Source organism: Ylistrum balloti, unplaced genomic scaffold (assembly GCF_031769215.1).
Source record: "Ylistrum balloti isolate Yb309-2 unplaced genomic scaffold, AGI_CSIRO_Ybal_v1 Utg370026, whole genome shotgun sequence".
NCBI lineage: Eukaryota > Metazoa > Mollusca > Bivalvia > Pectinida > Pectinidae > Ylistrum > Ylistrum balloti.
In genome coordinates this window covers 1,252,444-1,273,212 of record NW_026782091.1, presented here as the reverse complement: position 1 = coordinate 1,273,212, position 20,769 = coordinate 1,252,444, and the positions used below count along the sequence as shown (strand labels likewise).

The following is a 20,769-nucleotide window of genomic DNA, read 5'->3' as shown; positions in this document are numbered from 1 at the left end:
AAATGAGGGATTATATGAGGTTAAACGTTTAATAGACCGGGATTTGTATGATGCTATCACTATCAACATGTTTACTCTTATAACGGTCGAGTTTGGTGATGGTAAGACACTTTCATCATCACCCGTAGTGACCAAATATCTGGTCAAACTCCTTTACAACTTAATGTTGATAAATGTTTGAAGAGCCATCTGTGAAAAGGATTTGTAATTAATCAATCTTATATTGATTCATTTACATTTGAATATCATCGTTTATGAATTAGAAAATTATCAAACAACAAAATTATATTTTCATTTCAGTAATAACTACCATTATTTTCTTATGCAAATACAGTACCTGCACCCATCTTTGTAGCCCCAAAACAAAAGATTAAAAAATCCAGCCCTCCCTACAGCCCCATGAACCATTACAATAGAGTCATGGAGTGCTCTCCCTTCTTCTTTCTTTTATGGCGCTCACTGTTGGCTGAAAAATTTAAAGATGCGTCCTATTCTATCTTTGTTTTTCAGCTATTCAGATCGTTCATCATGAAAACTGGTTTTACTTGAAAAACCCCTAATTTTCTGCCAATAAGCCCACGCCGTTCTATAAAATTATCAACAAATATTATATAACAAAGTAATTGTTGGGTTTAAAAATTGTACCTGTTATTTCTATTGAATGATTGATAAAAGGCAACTAAATTTTAGATCTGATCATTTTGCTTCATTCCAAATATCTTCTTTGACACTGCCTCACAAAAGGCCTTTATTTGAGTTTTCCCAATGAGGAAGGTTTAGACTCAATTCGCTGGCAAACACATATAAAAATGGTAGTTACAACTCCCTCTGTAACGTTCAGTATTATGGTAGTATAACCACTGGTTTGCCCACTACAAGAATAATATGGCAGGGTGAGATGGCCTGCTAGGGATCTTCAGCAGTATACTTCAGTGTGATAGCACTTTAAAGTCAGTGAGATGGCCTGCTGGGGATCTTCAGCAGTATACTTCAGTGTGATAGCACTATAAAGTCAGTGAGATGGCCTGCTGGGGACCTTCAGCAGTATACTTCAGTGTGATAGCACTATAAAGTCAGTGAGATGGCCTGCTGGGGACCATCAGCAGTATACTTCAGTGTGATAGCACTATAAAATCAGTGAGATGGCCTGCTGGGGACCTTCAGCAGTATATCTCAGTGTGATAGCACTATAAATTCAGCAACAGTGTTTCACACTATCATCAGGAGGTTTACTCTAAAACATCTATATATGCATCCCCCACACATACATAGAGAGCAATATATAACAAAACTAAATTTGTCCTGTGATATGTCCATCCCCAGAATTTTTCCCCTCTTTAATAATATCTTTAGTATACAAATTGTTTAATTCTTATAGAATTAGTAGAGCTGGTTATTTTCCTGAGTAAAAATTTTCGTGATCATAAAAATTACCATTAAAATTGCGAAAATATCATCCCTGTAAAAATAACTTGCTATCCGGTAAATATAAAATTCTAATAACATCATTTCAGTTTTATCTTAGACCATATCTTTGTACTGTTAATACTTTCTACTTCCTTGGTAACTAAACAACATCATCTACTACTTCCTTGGTAACTAAATAACATTATCTACTACTTCCTTGGTAACTAAATAACATCATCTACTACTTCCTTGGTAACTTGATGACATCATTTCACTGTCATTGCCCTTGTCACATGACCTCTATCGTCATTCAGCATCATCATGTAACATTCACACTAACAAATTGTGCCCTGATGATGGCCTGTCTAGGCAGGCAGAAACATGTCAGCATTTTATGTTAACCTCATCTCAGCTGTCATAGCTTTCTTATTTCTTGAGAATTACAGATAAATCAACTACCATACATTTTCTGGATTACAAACCACAACTTTTTTCCTGGTGAGTCGGGCGTGCAGCTTATATACCGATGTAGCTTATATGTAGATGATAAAAAAATGGCAGATTATTTCGCTTATATGTGGGCAAACAAAACAATCGGCAGAACGGGATAAAAAGATCGTGTACCATGGTTCTATGTTTGTAGACAGCTACGTTTATCTGTAGCTTGTCTTTGTGCTTCTTCATTAACTGGTTGAATGTTTTGTTACGCAAACAGTAAACAATAAACCTGTTAATAGAGGATTCCATCAGCTGGACAAACAAACCAATATTTGTTTTTACATTGACAATAAGGCCACATATCAATTTCTAACCAAAACAAGTGTTAATGCAGTCAGCTATTTGTGAGACAGTTTTTGTATAGCAGGATCGATTTCACACATACTGGGCAGTAGAAGTGATAACTGTTATATAGTCAGTTGTGAAAAGGATTTTTGATTACCTGTATCATCATAGTATCATTAAAAGCACCTTCAACTGCCTTATCTTTTTCCCTATGGAAAATTGTATGATCTTCCTTATGACATTGAAAATTTCCAAATTCTACTCATAGCCATTTTTTGTTCATTCCCCCCCCCCCACCCCCAACCCCCACCCAACCCTCGCCCCACTTTTCAGCAATATATATATGTATTACCTAAATCTACACCAGAATCAGCAATATATGCTACATGCCCCTTCCTTATGTTAAAAATTAAAAAAAAAAGAATTAAATTAAATCATTTTAAAACCAATCTAACTTGAATGAACTCTACCGTACTGACAACTTTAACAACCGTGTCTAGAACACAATACATATTTCTACTCTTAGTTCTGTCCGTCCTGGAAGCATTCAGTACACTCATCAATGCTTAACATAAGAGACAGGGATGCTGTAAGATTGAGTAGTAGATAGTACATGTCTGTACATAACATAATTCTATGTCTTCTATTTCTGACAGGCAACATGCCTCACACAGGCTCCCTGTAATCCACTTTCCCCCTCTAAGGTCATCCTTTGACATCCTCCCCTACCCGTTCCAAAACACACACCACCACACACACTTTGTAACCCCTTTGTCCTCCAATTCCTTCCTTCCCTAATATCCTTCTTACCATCTGTAAATCTCCTCAGCTGTTCTTTCTCTCCTGATATTTATTTTGCCCACACCCAATGCCAACTGTGTCCTGTCAATAAACCCTCTTTTGCTGTCAACCATCCCCACCCCCTCCCCATCACCATGCGTCCACCCCTGCCCTGCCCTCATCCCACCTTCCATGATACATATTTTCTATTCATGTGTTTATACCTGTGCCCTATAAGCCAGTTTTCCCCTATATACCAGTAACCTATATCCCTCTGCCTGGAAATCCTCCTCCCCCAGTCCCTACATACACTCCTGTATTCCCTATGTAAACCTATCCTCTATGTCCCAGTGCCCTATGCCATTCCCTGTTATGCCTATGTAAATGTCCAAACCTGCAATTAAATTCATATCAACAATAATGATAATAACAACAATAAATATAATAACAGATTTTGAACGAATATCTTATAGGCCCAAAGTCATTCACAGCATTATTAGCTTAATATCATTCAATTATTTTTTCATTGAATTAAAGAGATTCAGATGTAAGCTGAATTCTTCTTCATGTTGAAAGCGATCCTCAATATATATAGAGAATAAAATAATAAGAAAAATTTGAAAAATGAAAATGTTCACAAATATCAATGATTAAAGAAATATCTTATTTTCTTTATGAAGCCTACAATGCTTTACATGACAGTGCACTGACAGGTTTGTCATTGCAGGACTACTTCACATAGCTCAGATGTAAGCACATGCTTAAAATACTCTCTTACAGTGGTTAAAAAAAACTGCACACAGTTAACGACCCAAAGCTCTGTTTATTTCTGTTAGTCTTTTTTTTCTGTTTCACGATTCTTGTATTTCTGAATGTCTGATTGACATGCAGATTATTTCTGTCAGTCTGTCTGCCGAAATAGATGGAAGGTTATGTGCTTAAAAAAATACAGAAAGGAGTTGACCCATAAAGTTCATTCAATCCAGCCAACTCTATGACATATACACTGTACCAGCAACACACTATGAGTAAGGTCTTTCAAACATGAGCTAAATGCACCAACCAAACTGAATCCAATGATTTTAGAAAGAAAATGATTATATTTTTTCTGTTCCTATTGGTCTAGAAGTGGACAATAAAACAAGGTATTTCTGTTGAGGAGAGTTTCTATTTTTTTTGTTATTTCAAGCACAGAAAGGCCTCTACTCTTCCCAAAAACACCCTGAATGGCATTCATGAATTCAAATTGCAACACCTGAAGGACATTTCAAAGAATAGTTCAATTATTGTCGAAATCTGAATTTGATGATAAAGATATTTAATGAAGTGTTTTCCATGGCATGACCATTCTAATTCTCTGCTTTAAAAATCAGGGATTATTTCACTACTGCAGTGAATAATTTTCTCCTTAGTTTTGACTCCATGATGAACTATTATCAAATACCAAGTATGCTTATCGCTAAGAATTTAAATCAGTTTAAAGTTTGTGTTAAGAGTTAACTCCCTTAAAATAGCTTTGAACTTCATTATAAAAAGAAGGTAAGGACATTACATGAAAGTCATTATAAACAGGCTTGAAGGTCATTACATAGAGACTTGATGTTTTGAAGGTCATTACATAAAGTCTTGAAGCTTTGAAGGTCATTATAAATAGACTTGAAGGTCATTCATGTTATGTGTTGGCCACCATATTACAGGATAAAAACAGAAACAGATTACCACACAGTATTGATTTCTAAAGGACAATTTTGTTAAGATGAAAAATTGGTCATTACTTAAAGATTATTGTAAGAAGCTTACTGATTGTGACTTTCCGAGGGCAAATCTGTTACAAAAATATCTTTATCTAAAATCAATTTGAAAATAAATCAAAGATGTTTTAGGATTAATCTAAAAAAAATTTTCGATAGTTGTTTCAGATTAAACTTCATATAATATTCAAGATAGTTGTTTTAAGTTAATCTAAAATATGCTATTTAAGACGGTTGCTTCAGATAAATCTAAATAAGAAATTGAAGATTGTTTTTTTTTTTAAATTAATCTGCATAAAATGTTTCAGATAGCTGTTTCGGATTAAACTTAATAAGACGTTCAAGATAGTTGTTTCTGGTTCATTTAAATAAGATATTTGAAAAAGTTGTTTTAAATTAATCTGAATAAAAAAGCATAAATGCTTGAGAAAATGAAGATAGCATGTCTTCATTTCATAAGGATGTCCAACATAAGATGCTCTAAATGTCTTGTCCATTAGCTATACACTACACATTAATATTCTACTTAAGGAGGCTCACACCATTCTAAATTTACTCACACAAATCAATAAAAAAATTAAAATTTAAAAGTACCCTTAATCATATACAAATGAGACATACCACTTGAGAAACTGAATGTCTATATTTACATGAGCTTGTAATCATGCATTTCATGATAAATTCTAGAAACAGAGAACGTTGTTCTTCAGTCATATGAAGATTTATCAAATACATAATAACAGTTGTTGCTTTTGATCATCTTAACATATGAAAAGCAGAAAAAGCACTGCCAGGAGAATACTCCTGAAATACAAGGATCATGTAAGAATAATGACCAAAACACATCAGCATGCATTTCAATATGTCGATCTATATTGCCGTCTGTCTGAGGGTCCTCTCTGAGGTTCACAACATCATCTAAGTACATATTTCCAACTACAGTTGCCTCAATATTTAAATGCCCTAGCATATGTACATGTGTAAATCCATTTTATCTCTTGGATGGAGAGCCAACAAAAACAAGTAACCACAGATCCATTTGGTGAAAGTTGTGGAAATGTGTAAAAGCAGAGTATCCAAACTACAAAACGAGACATTCCTAAATAACTGCACCCATGCCCACTCCAATCCCTACCCTACTTCATACCTGGGTACCCTCCCCAAACACCATCTCTACCCCATCCAAGGCCACCCTCTTCCCCACTTCGACTTTAACTCCAATCCACCATTTCCCATGTAAATTTCATTGATTTCTATAAATATTAACCATAACCTTGACTTTGAAGCCCCTCATCCAAGTTATCCTTAGATTTGACCTTTACAACCCACAGTCAAGTGGTGAGATCGATTCAGACAAAACAGAACAGCGCACAAAGAAGCATATTAGGTAGTGATGGGCATTGGCAATACTGTATGTGTTTACACAAAATAGCAAGTTATTTTTTAGTACAGATTGGTTATTCAGGAACAGTTTGACTCATATTCTTAATCACTTTTATCTTTTCATACAACTGTCTGTGTGTCTGTGTGTTTGTCAGTCCATCTGTCTGCCTGTCTGTCTGTCTTCTTCTTAATCATGTTCTATAAAAACTACTGACATTCTTCTGGTATGTTTAGATCCTAATCAACTTAATATTTTCACAATTTATTTTGTTCTAACAGTAAATAAATTGTAACTTTAAGAAACAATTCTATTTTGACTGAATTAAGCAAACAGTACTTGCAGGAAATCTGCTTTGACCTTAGTGCCCTCGAGGTATAACTGGCAACACCTGCATGTCTATTTAAAGCAACATCTCACCAACTGGTGCACAATTGACTCCAGCTTATTAAGCTGTGTATAATTGACAGGAGGGATCAATACACATCACCAGTTCACCTTTTTATAATGCTACCAGTGCATCTGAGCAGGACATTTAATCCCTTACTTCATTGTTTATGTCATGCTTTCAATTTTTTCCTCCGCCGTCATCCTGCCTCAAATGTTCAAGATTATGTTTTTTCTTCAGATTTTAAATACCTTTACTGACATAACATATGTGGGAAAAAGAAATTGGACATCTAGCAGATGTCCTCTCCAAAATGATTTTTTTGCTTAATTATAATTAGAAAATGCTCATGCTTGGATCCTATGGCTAACCTACAGTCCTTAATCCAACCTCTCCTTTCATAATTTCAACCTCATATATTGTCCTTTCTGTTTACTGCTACTCCTTTATATCCTAACACAGTGTGCTTGTATCAAACACTTTCTCAATGTGTCTGCCCTTCCACCTTCCCCACATCCCTCTACAGCCTCACTCTCTCCACACTGCTGTCCTTATCAACTTCCCCACATCCCTCTACACCCTCACACTCTCCACACTGCTCTCCTTATCAACTTCCCTCCATCCCTCTACAACCTCACTCTCTCCACACTGCTCTCCTTATCAACTTTCCTCCATCCCTCTACACCCTCACTCTCTCCACACTGCTCTCCTTATCAACTTCCCTCCATCCCTCTACACCCTCACTCTCTCCACACTGCTCTCCTTATCAACTTCCCTCCATCCCTCTACACCCTCACTCTCTCCACACTGCTCTCCTTATCAACTTCCCCACATCCCTCTACACCCTCACTCTCTCCACACTGCTCTCCTTATCAACTTTCCTCCTCCCTCTACACCCTCACTCTCTCCACACTGCTCTCCTTATCAACTTCCCTCCATCCCTCTACACCCTCACTCTCTACACCCTCACTCTCTCCACACTGCTATCCTTATCAACTTCCCCACATCCCTCTACACCCTCACTCTCTCCACACTGCTCTCCTTATCAACTCTCTCTCACTCTCTCCACACTGCTCTCCTTATCAACTTCCCCTCTACACCCTCCTCTCTCTCTCCTTATCAACCCTCCTCCCTCTACTCTCTCTCACACTGCTCTCCTTATTTCCATCCCTCTACACCCTTGCTCTCCTTATCAACTTCCCCACATCCCTCTACACCCTCACTCTCTCCACACTGCTCTCCTTATCAACTTCCATCCCTCTACACCCTCACTCTCTCCACACTGCTCTCCTTATCAACTTCCCTCCATTCACACTCTACCCACACTGCTCTCCTTATCAACTTTCCTCCATCCCTCTACACCCTCACTCTCTCCACACTGCTCTCCTTATCAATTTCCCTCCATCCCTCTATAACCTTACTCTCCTCTACACTGCATTTTTTCAGTTCCATCCTGTCTCTACCCCTCAACATTCACACACTCCTCGACAATATACTCTTCCTCTTCCCTCTCCGAGCTAATTCACAGCCTCAGACTCACAGTTATCAATATTTACATCCCACCTCCACCCCACAACCATCCATGACCCTTGACCCCATGGCTAAGGAGGCTGAGAATTAAATAGCAATGCCTGTGATAGGATCAAAGCAAATGCATAGGACCTTTGCCCCTTGCTAATGACTTACAAGACTCATATTTCATCTAAGACATGTGAATCATAGAATTTGGTTATATAGTTTAGAGACATCGTTTACCAAGAAATTGGTACATGAGTACTCTCTTTCGTCATTCATCTTGACCGAAATATCTCAAAACCTCTGTAATGTTATGGAGTTATTTTGGCAGTAACATTATTTGAAGACATCATTTTTATGAAATCAACACTTCAGACTGAAGTTTTAAGTAAATATCAACTGTAGCAACTTCCTCATTTCTGTTTTTCCTTTTTTTTTGGATTTTTAAAAAAAGAAAGAGTAATCACAACTTTGAATAACTTCATTCATATTAAACATGATTTTTAGTAGAGGAAATTGTAAATAAAAGGTCTTTCGAAGTTTTTCTTTACACTTATTACTAAACCTTGTCTTTGTTTTCTTTTTTTGAGGAAAACATACACCAGATTTTGTTTCTCACTAGCTTTAATAAATAGAAGAGGCCCAAAGGGCTTGCAATGGTCACCTGACAGGAAGAGATAATTCTAAAGAATTTGCTTTATTTCCCATATTGAGCCTCATCCCTCCCATCCTCAGGGGCCCAGACCTACCTTTCACAAAAAAAAGGATTCCCCCTTACGGCCCTCGGTGCTGAGAACCAAAACTTATACAAACTTGGTTTCCTTTCAACCAAAGATGTTTCTGACTAAATTTGGGTAAAATCAAATCATTCTTAATGGAAAAGAAAGATCTTAAAGAATTTGCAAAATTTCCCCTTTTTGGCCCCATTCCTACCACTCCAGGGGAACAAGACAAAATTGATTTTCCTCCACCCAAACATCTTTCATATCAAATTTGGACAAAATTCATTTATTCCTACAGGAGGAGTGGAATTTTAAAGAATTTAATCTATTTCCTCTATTGAGCACTACCTCCAGGGTCCAAGACTCACTCTTTATATAAATTGATTCCCCTTCACCCTACAATAATTCAGACCAAATTTGGGCAAAATCCAATCATTCTTGCAGGAGAAATAGAATTTTAAAGAACTTGCAAAATTTCCCATTTTGGACTCCAGTTCACAGGCCATAGGGGGCCTGAACACACCATTTTAACAAAATATGTTCCCCTTCCCCCAAAGATGATTCTGACCAAATTTGGTCAAATTCTCCTCAGTTGTACATGACAAGTGGCGTTTTGTGGAAAAATATTGGATGGCGTGGTATATAGCTCACTTAGCCCATCGAGCCAGTTAAGCTAAAAACAATAATACCTAAACAATTGCCTTTGTTTTTTCCGCAGTTGTCTCCATTTTATATACGCTTTCAGCATTCAAACATCATCACAAGTTACCAGACTGCAGGTTCTGTTAATCTCCGTCATTGCCTGAAGATGTCAGGTCAAATTAAAAAGCAGGTCACACAGTGATTAAAAAAATTGTGAACACAAATGCTTCTTCATTCTTTTTATGTTAGAGTTAACTCCCTTAGAAAATGATTCAAATTGCTGCGAGATGCTGTACTTACAGTGTTAATCTTTTACCTGGTCAGAAGTCTACCATCATACTCTACTATTTACTACTAATACTTACAGTAGGGATTGTGCACCAGCCCCGTGAGTTTATTTCAGGAATAGAGATCATTTTCACATTTTTACTTGCAATTATTTCCCATAGAAAAAAATCTTTGGTAAAAAAAAAAAAAATGACAATGGCAAAGAGTGTTCCAACTGCTTTCACTTCATTTTGGCAAGCTTACATTTAGTTGTATTAAGGAGGTGATGAGTTTTGTTGGCGTTGTCTTGTCAAAACATTTGTCGTTGAAAAAAAGCTCTATTATCGTTTATTTGTACTTTTGGCTGAAGATTATATTATGACAATGGTTAGCTTGTAATAATAATAAGAAACAAGATAAAAACAGGAAGTCCCCAACTTTGTCTGGGAGACTTAAATATAGTTGTAAAATGCACAGATTCAGAAACACTATTAAGATATCACAGTGGTAAGTATAACATGCATGTATACACACCTGTAAAGCATGTGTATCATTTTCATTGTTCTTGTTCAGAATATTTGGGCTAAAAAATTAGAAGGAAATATACATTGTATGACCTAAAAATCATCCCAACACAATACCTTGATTTTCATTCAATGTTGACACAAATCTCGGTAGAATTGAGAACATTCTGCAAGAAAGTTATAAATTGTGACTTCAGTAGTGAAGGTCAAGAGATCTGAAAAGTCACCGATTTCATATATATCAATAAATAACAATAACATTGCTTTGATTCCTATGGATGAAAGACAATTTTTTAGCTGTTTAATTACAAAAAATTAATTTAATGAAGATGACAACATCATCTCTCTAGTTATTTTGCAAACTGTTTCGGATGGTCCTACTTGAACATTTTAAAGTTTTTTTCAAGAGGGCATGCAAAAAGTTGATACAGCATTTGGCCCATTGACATCCTTTTTTCAGTATCAGTGTTTCTGTAAATGCTACAGAACATGTTTTGAGAATTTTTAGGAGTCTCAAAATTGAGGAACCTGTTTGTGCTGTCTGCCAAAATTGCACTTATCCAGAAAAAATCCTCATGTGAACATAAATTTGTAACATTTTAATTGACAACCACTTGTAATATGAGTCATATAAAAGATTTTTACAGACTGCTAAACTCATTATTTAATACCTAAAGCCCTAATTATCTTTTTTAAAAGCAAGAAGCAAAAAGGGCCAATGTCTTTCACTTGGCATTGTATGACTCAATTTGCTTTATCCAAAATAAAAGAAAAGGAATCCATCCTTTATACTTAAATTGAGTCATCTTCCCCAAAGGATGCTTTTGACCAAATTAGAAAAAAAAATGCTTAGTCATTCATGAGAACTAGTGTTTTAAAACTCATGATAACAGTATTTCAGTGTGGAACTCTTTGGTAAAAGAGGTGTATAAGTTACAGGTAGCATTCATCTTTAAATAACAAACACATTATTTCTTACACAGAACTCCTTCAGCTTGATAGCAAAGATAACTGAATTTGATGATAGAAACACATAATCATCAAACAAACAAGTAAATAGTATTGAAAGTGTTATGAAAGAAGGACTTCAACAAGTCTATATACAAAACGTATCAGCGGTCAGAGTTCGGTCAACCTTCTTATTGCCTTGTCAAATAGTATTCCCTGATCAGATCACCAGTGTCTGGCAACAGGTCAACTGTCTCGAGAGCGGTCAGCTGTCTTACTGTTGGCCACCCTCTGCCTCCATCCATTCTCCAGCCACACAATCACAACTATATATATCCTCAAATTAGCCTGGAGACCATTATTGAGATGTGCTTACTTAACAGACATCCGAAGAAGATGAGGAACACACAGAGTTATCACGAGCCATCGCTCTTCATAAAAAATTGTCATCAAAATCCGCTTCTAATGATGGCAATTACAATGTGACATGTCCCTAACTTCATACAAACAAACTCTCAAACCAGATCAATTTCCACTCTTCTGAAAATATTTTTTGTCTACAACTACATTATTTTGCCAGGTTTTGAGACACCCTATTTCTTAAGTGTATCAGAAATACAGGATAGAAACCAGACAACAACATCAACACTACCTAATCTATAGTCAAAGTCCATCACACTTTCATCTATAGTCAAAGTCCATCACACACTCATCTATAGTCAAAGTCCATCACACTTTCATCTATAGTCAAAGTCCATCACACTTTCATCTATAGTCAAAGTCCATCACACACTCATCTATAGTCAAAGTCCATCACACACTCATCTATAGTCAAAGTCCATCACACACTCATCTATAGTCAAAGTCCATCACACACTTATCTATAGTCAAAGTCCATCACACACTCGTCTATAGTCACAGTCCATCACACACTTATCTATAGTCAAAGTCCATCACACACTCATCTATAGTCAAAGTCCATCACACACTTATCTATAGTCAAAGTCCATCACACACTTATCTATAGTCAAAGTCCATCACACACTTATCTATAGTCAAAGTCCATCACACACTTCATCTATAGTCAAAGTCCATCACACACTTATCTAGAGTCAAAGTCCATCACACACTCTTCTATAGTCAAAGTCCATCACACACTCATCTTATCTATAGTCAAAGTCCATCACACACTCATCTATAGTCAAAGTCCATCACACACTTATCTATAGTCAAAGTCCATCACACACTCATCTATAGTCAAAGTCCATCACACATTCATCTATAGTCAAAGTCCATCACACACTCGTCTATAGTCAAAGTCCATCACACACTCATCTATAGTCAAAGTCCATCACACACTTATCTATAGTCAAAGTCCATCACACACTTATCTATAGTCAAAGTCCATCACACACTTATCTATAGTCAAAGTCCATCACACACTCATCTATAGTCAAAGTCCATCACACACTCATCTATAGTCAAAGTCCATCACACACTCATCTATAGTCAAAGTCCATCACACACTCATCTATAGTCAAAGTCCATCACACACTCTTCTATAGTCAAAGTCCATCACACACTCGTCTATAGTCAAAGTCCATCACACAAAGTCCATCACACACTTATCTATATCACACACTTATCTATATCTATAGTCAAAGTCCATCACACACTTCATCTATCTATAGTCAAAGTCCATCACACTTTCATCTATAGTCAAAGTCCATCACACTTTCATCTATAGTCAAAGTCCATCACACACTCATCTATAGTCAAAGTCCATCACACTTTCATCTATAGTCAAAGTCCATCACACTTTCATCTATAGTCAAAGTCCATCACACACTCATCTATAGTCAAAGTCCATCACACACTTATCTATAGTCAAAGTCCATCACACACTCATCTATAGTCAAAGTCCACCAATCTATACATATCTAAGGCTCTAGAGCTTTTTAAAAGTGACCCCTTCCGAAAACCGAAAGTTGACATTTGACACAACATTTTCTTACTACTATCAATAGCAAAGAATGCAGTAAGCAAATGACCAAATATCACAACCCAGTATCTCCTGTTTACTGCCAAACTGCGAAAAATAAACTAAGTTCCAAAGCCCGAAAAATCCAGAAAAATGTCCGGAATGAATCCATAATAAAAGGTGCACATCTTCGACATATATATAAACATCCTACAAAGTTTCAAGCTTCTACGTCAAAAACTCTAGGAGGAGTTGATTCTACAAAACTGGTACCCCTTTTCCCCGAACGCCTGCCCAACCGCCCGCCCGACATTCACCATACCAGAGACGTATATATCACATATATGTTATATACGTCTCTGACCCTACTATAACCTGGATTTGCACCATGTGCAACCCGGCCAAAAACTCAACATGCCTGAAACTGAAAGAGAGCACAACAGAATTATATCCTTAAAGGAAGTAAATTGATTATCAATAACATGAATTTTTGTCTCTATTGTATATGCTGACATTGATTTTTCAGTGAAATGACAATGATCTCTATTACAGCATTCACTGCCACAGTTTCCAAAAATACAATTGTCCATCACTCTCGTTTCTAATAATTCTTACTGCAAGATACCTACACTGTATATAGGACCAGCCCGGGTTATGTTTGCCTTTTACAGATATTTCCGTCTGCCGCATCCCTAACAGCTTATAACTAGATCCTATTAGCAAGTCCATATAGTGGCCATTACTCACTGAAGCATTTCATATCACTAACTCTCCGCTTCACTTGCCTCCCCCACCGATATCTATCTGAACATCTGATGAGAATGTGTCTATCTGCAAGCCCTTATCTCCGATTCTAGAAAGCCTTGTTAGTTTGTTGTTATTTACTTAATGCTACGAAATGATACAGAAATATTCCAGTAGTTTCAAAAATCTCATTTCAAAAAATCTTCACTTTTGTTTACTTTTGTAAATTTTGATTTGTTGTTTAAACTCCAAAATAGGATTCAATATTCTATAGATCGCAAGCTCCCACTTGAAAAAGATATCTTTAAATATTTCTTTTTCTGAAAAGAAATCATAGCATTTTTTTTGTGATTCACAAAGCACGATGATAAAAATTGATAATGAAACATTTATTTAGCATTTCCTAAATGTGGATATTTTATTTTTCATCAAGAAAAGTCTTCAAGCTGATAATACTTAATAGGTAAACATTCTTCTTCATAATTACTGAAAAATATATATTTAAAATATGTATTTTTTTTTTTTTTTACCTTTTGAAAATTCAGAGTAAATTCACCACTAACAACTTTTAATCAAAGAAATAAAATCGTCAAATTTTTCATCATGAAAATCCATCAAGCTGTCAATACTTTTCCAAGAGCTAGCTCAAGTGTCCTAAAAACCTAACAAGGTTGTGAGAGAGATAACTTAATTAGACTTTGAATATCTACTCTGACTGGGCAGGACAACTCATATATGTCAGAAGGGTTTTGTAACATATAGGGGACCAGGGGCATAACTCTATATGTAATGCGGCCGTACACTGCTGACAAAACCATTTTTTTGATAATAAGATCACCAGTGACAATAACATTTCATTTATAGCACTTGCCATGACACCAACTTTGTGTAATGTGTTTTTCCAGACAGCTCTTTCCGCAGAATGGATAATAGATATGTTTTTCTATAATAAATTGACAGAGAGGAGATCTGTTCACAACTCCATATAGTCAAATATAGACATAACAGTATCAAATACCACTTCTTTTGTTGTTGCTGTTCTTAAAAAAGCTTGTTTTTCCCCATAACCCCAAAAATATTTTATAATTCTTTTTTCCCCATGATTGTATCTGTAAAAATTTTGTTTTCCAATTAAAAACTGTAAAGAAATCATTTATTATTAATTAAACGAAGAATATTCTGTTTATTGTAATATTGATAATCTTTTCAATTACTTACAGGACTGCCCGAAAACTGGAGACACTGATAAACAACATCAATTAAATACGCCACCAAGATTCTGACACAAGATATAGGTCACCAATATAGGCTATCAAGAAATGCTATATCATGTCATCGATATTTACTTTGTTTTTTCCAGAGTTGTTGATCCTGATGTTAGAAAAAAGATAAATGTTGATAAATGCATGTTTAAAGTGTTTTAGCCTTATTACCCTTATTACATTCAATAATAAGCCCATGCCTGGTAATAAGCCCATCTGTATCAATGGTGGTTTCAGTAGAAATGGTGGTTTCAGTAGAAATGATGGAAATTGAATTCTACATCATCGCCGAGACAGATCCCAGTTTCTTTAATGCTGTCTGACCTTTCCAGAGACTGTGAGCTGATTGGAGATTTGGGGAATGATATTCAAGGCTGTGTCTTTGTGAGGACTGAGAGCTGTGAGGAATGATGTTCAAGGCTCTGTCTTTGTGGGGACTGAGAGCTGTGAGGAATGATATTCAAGGCTGTGTCTTTGTGAGGACTGAGAGCTGTGAGGAATGATGTTCTGTCTTTGTGAGGACTGAGAGCTGAGGAATGATGTTCAAGGCTCTGTCTTTGTGGGGACTGAGAGCTGTGAGAAATGATGTTCAAGGCTCTGTTTTTGTGGGGACTGAGAGCTGTGAGCAATGATGTTCAAGCCTCTGTCTTTGTGGGGACTGAGAGCTGTGAGGAATGATGTTCAAGGCTCTGTCTTTGTGGGGACTGAGAGCTGTGAGGAATGATGTTCAAGGCTCTGTCTTTGTGGGGACTGAGAGCTGTGAGGAATGATGTTCAAGGCTCTGTCTTTGTGGGGACTGAGAGCTGTGAGAAATGATGTTCAAGGCTCTGTCTTTGTGTGGACTGAGAGCTGTGAGCAATGATGTTCAAGGCTCTGTCTTTGTGTGGACTGAGAGCTGTGAGAAATGATGTTCAAGGCTCTGTCTTTGTGTGGACTAATAGCTGTGAGGAATGATGTTCATGGCTCTGTCTTTGTGAAAACAGAGAGCTCTGGGGAATTATAATTAACTTACCCCGTAACAATTGGTGTAAAGAGGCTATCTGATCGTGATAATCCAGTTCTGTCTTTCGCAGACACAGTGAACACTGTGGGGAGTGGTACTTCATGAATACCAGACACAAAGTCTTCAAAGCAGTACAGTTCTGGTTCAGTACTACTGCTGTCTTCCTGACTGTAAACACAGAACAATATATTGATTTAATTATTTGGTAGCTATGTTTACAGATATTAAGTTATATAATATCATCTGTCTTTACCTTCATCTGACTTTACTGACGCCTGACTTATATATAAAATATAAATGAATACAAAAAAAAAGATTTACTCAACGACCTCCTGCTACAAAATCCTGACTGAATGTAGTCAAACAAATTTTTTTTAATGTTTGATAATTTGATTTAATTTTTGTAAGAATGCAAAATAAGGGTGATACAGAGATATAATCACAGCCTTCAACCAATGATTCATGATGGTCACAATCATAATTGGGTGGATTCCATCCTTGTTAGCCTAGATACCTAGTTCATGATATGCCATTAACGTCATGTTTAGAAGCCAGGTGTAAACGACAGGTGTCCCTATTAACAAACTTCCATGATACAGTGTATATCATTTATTCACAATCAGGTAGGGTTCCATTCCAGCTTTGTGATTAATTAGATATTTTTGACACTTTTCCATGTGAGAAAAAAACTATAATTAGTTAGCGGATAGTTTTGAACAAGTGTGATTACGAGTCACAATCTGTCGCCCACATGATTACGAAGTCAAGTAAATATGACAACCTACTCAACATTTACTTATCTAAATAGAATTTTTGAAATAGATTTAGGGTAGCAAGTATGAAAAAAAAACTGTACAATATTTTTTTTTTTGATGACAAATGGTTTAGATATTTAACAAAATGTGTCAAAAATTCTTTCATAGCATTGGATTCAGACTTTCACTTCCCTATAGAACAGTAAGGAACAAACACTGCAGTGATCACAGTACCATATGTATAACATAATGTTTAAATGTTCTACTATGGTACCATATCTATCTCACAATAAGCCTGGTAATAAGCCAATGCCTAGTAATAAGCCCATCCACCCATAGATATTCTTATTCAATAAACTTATAAACCAGTACTTTTAAATCACCTTGTAATAAGACCACTCCCTGACAGTGGGTGAGAAGTCAGGGGGTTGGTACCTTGAACTAATTACAGGGTACACACGGGATATATAATTAATATCGTGTATTTTGACCCTTAAGGTTAAGGTCATCAGTCAAAAGTTGAATTGAAGTCATTTCCTTTTTTGTTGTGATTTACACAGGATTCTTAAATTAGTTAGTAAGCTCAAACACAGTTACCTCCCTTTACTCACTACAAGGTTTTTTGTTATTATCTCGAAAGACACAGGAACCTCATCCTGTAAACCTAGCCTTTGAATTGTGAATAAAATGCCACTGGAAAAATATCTTCTCAGCTTAGTTTACAATGGTATGATTCACTTGTAATAACTTTGATAATTTTTTATCATATTTTTTTCATCATTTCAATCATTTTAAGACAAACCATTTCTGTGTCATATTCTTCTGATGCACATTTGATGTGTTGCTGGCTCAGTTACAACCAGAACAAGGACATTAAACCTCATCTATCAATCAATCTGTATCAAGTAGAATGAAAACATCATTAGCATTGGAAGATGCAATCACAGACTTAATATTCTTATTACTAATTACCTGATGACGTCCGGTATATCATATGCCTCAATAGTCTTGTCATATCTGATAGAAGAGACTTTATCATCAAACTTGTCCCCTTCTTCTTCTACCTCCTTCTTCTCCTCTTTCTCCTCCTCTTCCTCCTCCTCCTCCTTAATGCCATCTTCATCTGTCAATCTGTATGTATTACAAGTAAGATAGGGCTTACCACTGAAACCCATCATCCTACCAAGGGCAGACAACTCTGTGTACTGTGAATTATATCCCACAATGTTGGTGATATGAGGAGCTTCATCATTCAGATGACAGGACAATACTTGTGGTAGAGACAATGACCGCATTCTGTGTGTCGGTATATCTCTCCTCTCATCAATATCATCGTAGTTTGACATGATGAATCATACTTCAGACATCATCCATAGTGTCACCCTGAAAATCATAACAGTGAAAATGACTTAAAGATTTTAACTATATTGTATCTAAAAAATGAAGATGACTTTTTCATGATTTTTTGTCATGTTAAGTACATGGTGTGATTAGGAAAACTGAAAAATGATCGGTCAATTTTTTCTGTTTAGAGATTTAGATAAGAATGTGAAATTAACAATCTTCAGGTGATCATATGACAGCAATTGCTTCATCAACCAATCATTTCCATGGTTTCATCTTTCCACCCATTATGGGTTCAATCTATCAAATTTAGAACAACCCCATTAAGCCATCAAGCTAGACAGTACAAACTAAATGTGATATTTTCAATGCCTCTAGTCATGATAATCTGGCATCAAGCCTTTTGACACCTTGTACACAACATTATTGAACTTTGGTGTTACGTCATATTACTGTAAAGGCTATTTTGTCAATGATTGAAATTTTTTTTTTTTCAAAATATTTAAGCAAAAAGGCATTTTTTTTTAAAATAAAAGTCACGATATGGGCTAAAATTTTCCATATCAATTTAATTTTCAAGGTATTTATTTTTTATGTGATCACTTCCAAGAACAGTCAAAAATCAAATCCTTCTAACTGAACAGCCTTTACAGTACATCCTTTTCAGGGTAATTAAGTGTAACAGAGGATGGCACACTGGCCTTTCACCAAGAGGGCAGGGGTTCAATTTCCCAACAAGAGTGTGTTAAGGAATGAAAATGACTTACAGTAACAGACTGTGAAGTTGTTTTCCAGGCTACCCTTGTTTCCAAAAAATTTCATTCAAGTCATCAAGATTAATAACTATGGGTTCAGAAAGCTTGATTCATAATTGTTGTAAAAGAGTTTTTTTTTAAAGTTTGGTTTTAATTTTGAAAATTTGTCTTTGTTGGTTTTTTCTTTCTTTCTATGTAATTCCTGCTAAAAATTTATTCATCACTCCCAGAATCAAGTGAAATAAAAGATGAGGTTTTGATTATCATTTTCATTCTGCGATAAAACAGGCCAGTACATTATAGTGAGAGGATAGGCTTAATACAGGATGAAGGAACAAACAGGCCAGTACATTATAGTGAGAGGATAGGCTTAATACAGGATGAAGGAACAAACAGGCCAGTACATTTTAGTGAGAGGATAGGCTTCATACAGGATGAAGGAACAAACAGGCCAGTACATTATAGTGAGAGGATAGGCTTCATACAGGATGAAGGAACAAACAGGCCAGTACATTATAGTGAGAGGATAGGCTTCATACAGGATGAAGGAACACTGTTCATCTTTAATTTTACAAAACAGAACATATAAGTGGGCTTATCACTGGAGAGATATAGTTCATATTATTTCTCAGTAACAGCCTTCCTTTTTCTAAAATAGATATCAATTTGACAAGTTTTGATTTTCGACAAATTTTTTGCAATGATATCTAGGTAGTTATAGACCCAGCCTGGTAATATACCTTATCCATCGCTGCTCAATCGAAACACCAATGAAAACTCTTCTAATGATCTTTCATAAGTTGATCAGATTCTATAGTAAATAAAGATGTCTACAATCAACAGTCACTTGTTTCAAGAACATTTCAGCTTTTTTCTGAAAAAAATGTGACAAAATCTTCCTTTCGAGTGAATCCGAGATCAAATTGTGAACAAAATTTACAAAAATACCACAGCACTGAGGATGCAGATTTTAAATAAAACCTGTCTAGTATGGACACTAATACAACAGCCCTGAGAATGTACAGGTAAGATAAAACCTGTCTAATATGGACACAAATACAACAGCCCTGAGAATGTACAGGTAAGATAAAACCTGTCTAGTATGGACACAAATACAACAGCCCTGAGAATGTACAGGTAAGATAAAAAACCTGTCTGGTATGGACACAAATACAACAGCCCTGAGAATGTACAGGTAAGATAAAACCTGTCTAGTATGGACACAAATACAACAGCCCTGAGAATGTACAGGTAAGATAAAACCTGTCTGGTATGGACATAAATACAACAGCCCTGAGAATGTACAGGTAAGATAAAAGCTGTCTGGTATGGACACAAATACAACAGCCATGCGGATGTACAGTTGAGATCACACCTGTTTTTTTTTCTGAACACAAATACAACAGCCCTGTGGATGCACAGTTTAGATCAAATCTATCTATTCTGAACACAAATACAAAAACCCTGAGGATGTATAATGACAATAAAACCTGTCTAACCTGAGCAGAAGTACAACAGCCCTAAAGATGAACAGGTTAGATAAAACCTGTCTAAATTGGACACAAACACAACAGTCAAGGATGTATAATTTAGATAAAAACTGTCTAACATGGACACACATACAACAGTCAAGGATATATTATTTAAATAAAACCTGTTTTATTTGAGCAGAAGTACAACAGCTTTGAGGATGTACAGTTTAGACAGGTTTTACAGTAGCGTCCACTCATATTGATATCAAAAGTAGTCTGTTTAGAGTGTGTTCTACCTGTAAAATTTAGGTTTGCACACCTATAATTAAGACATCACACCTGCTT

The 20,769-nt window shown here is 36.0% G+C and overlaps 1 protein-coding gene across 1 annotated transcript in view; it reads right to left on the bottom strand.

The window, feature by feature from the left end:
* Window positions 1-18,199, bottom strand: part of LOC132548735 (ankyrin repeat and fibronectin type-III domain-containing protein 1-like) — a 135,543-nt gene extending 117,344 nt beyond the window's left edge. The window contains exons 1-2 of the mRNA XM_060212617.1: window positions 17,826-18,199; window positions 16,108-16,266 (exon numbers count right to left, since the gene is read on the bottom strand). Coding sequence (XP_060068600.1) covers window positions 16,108-16,266; window positions 17,826-18,199 — 533 coding nt within the window. The remainder of the gene's footprint in view (window positions 1-16,107; window positions 16,267-17,825) is intronic.
* Between the last annotated feature and the right edge of the window lie 2,570 nt (window positions 18,200-20,769).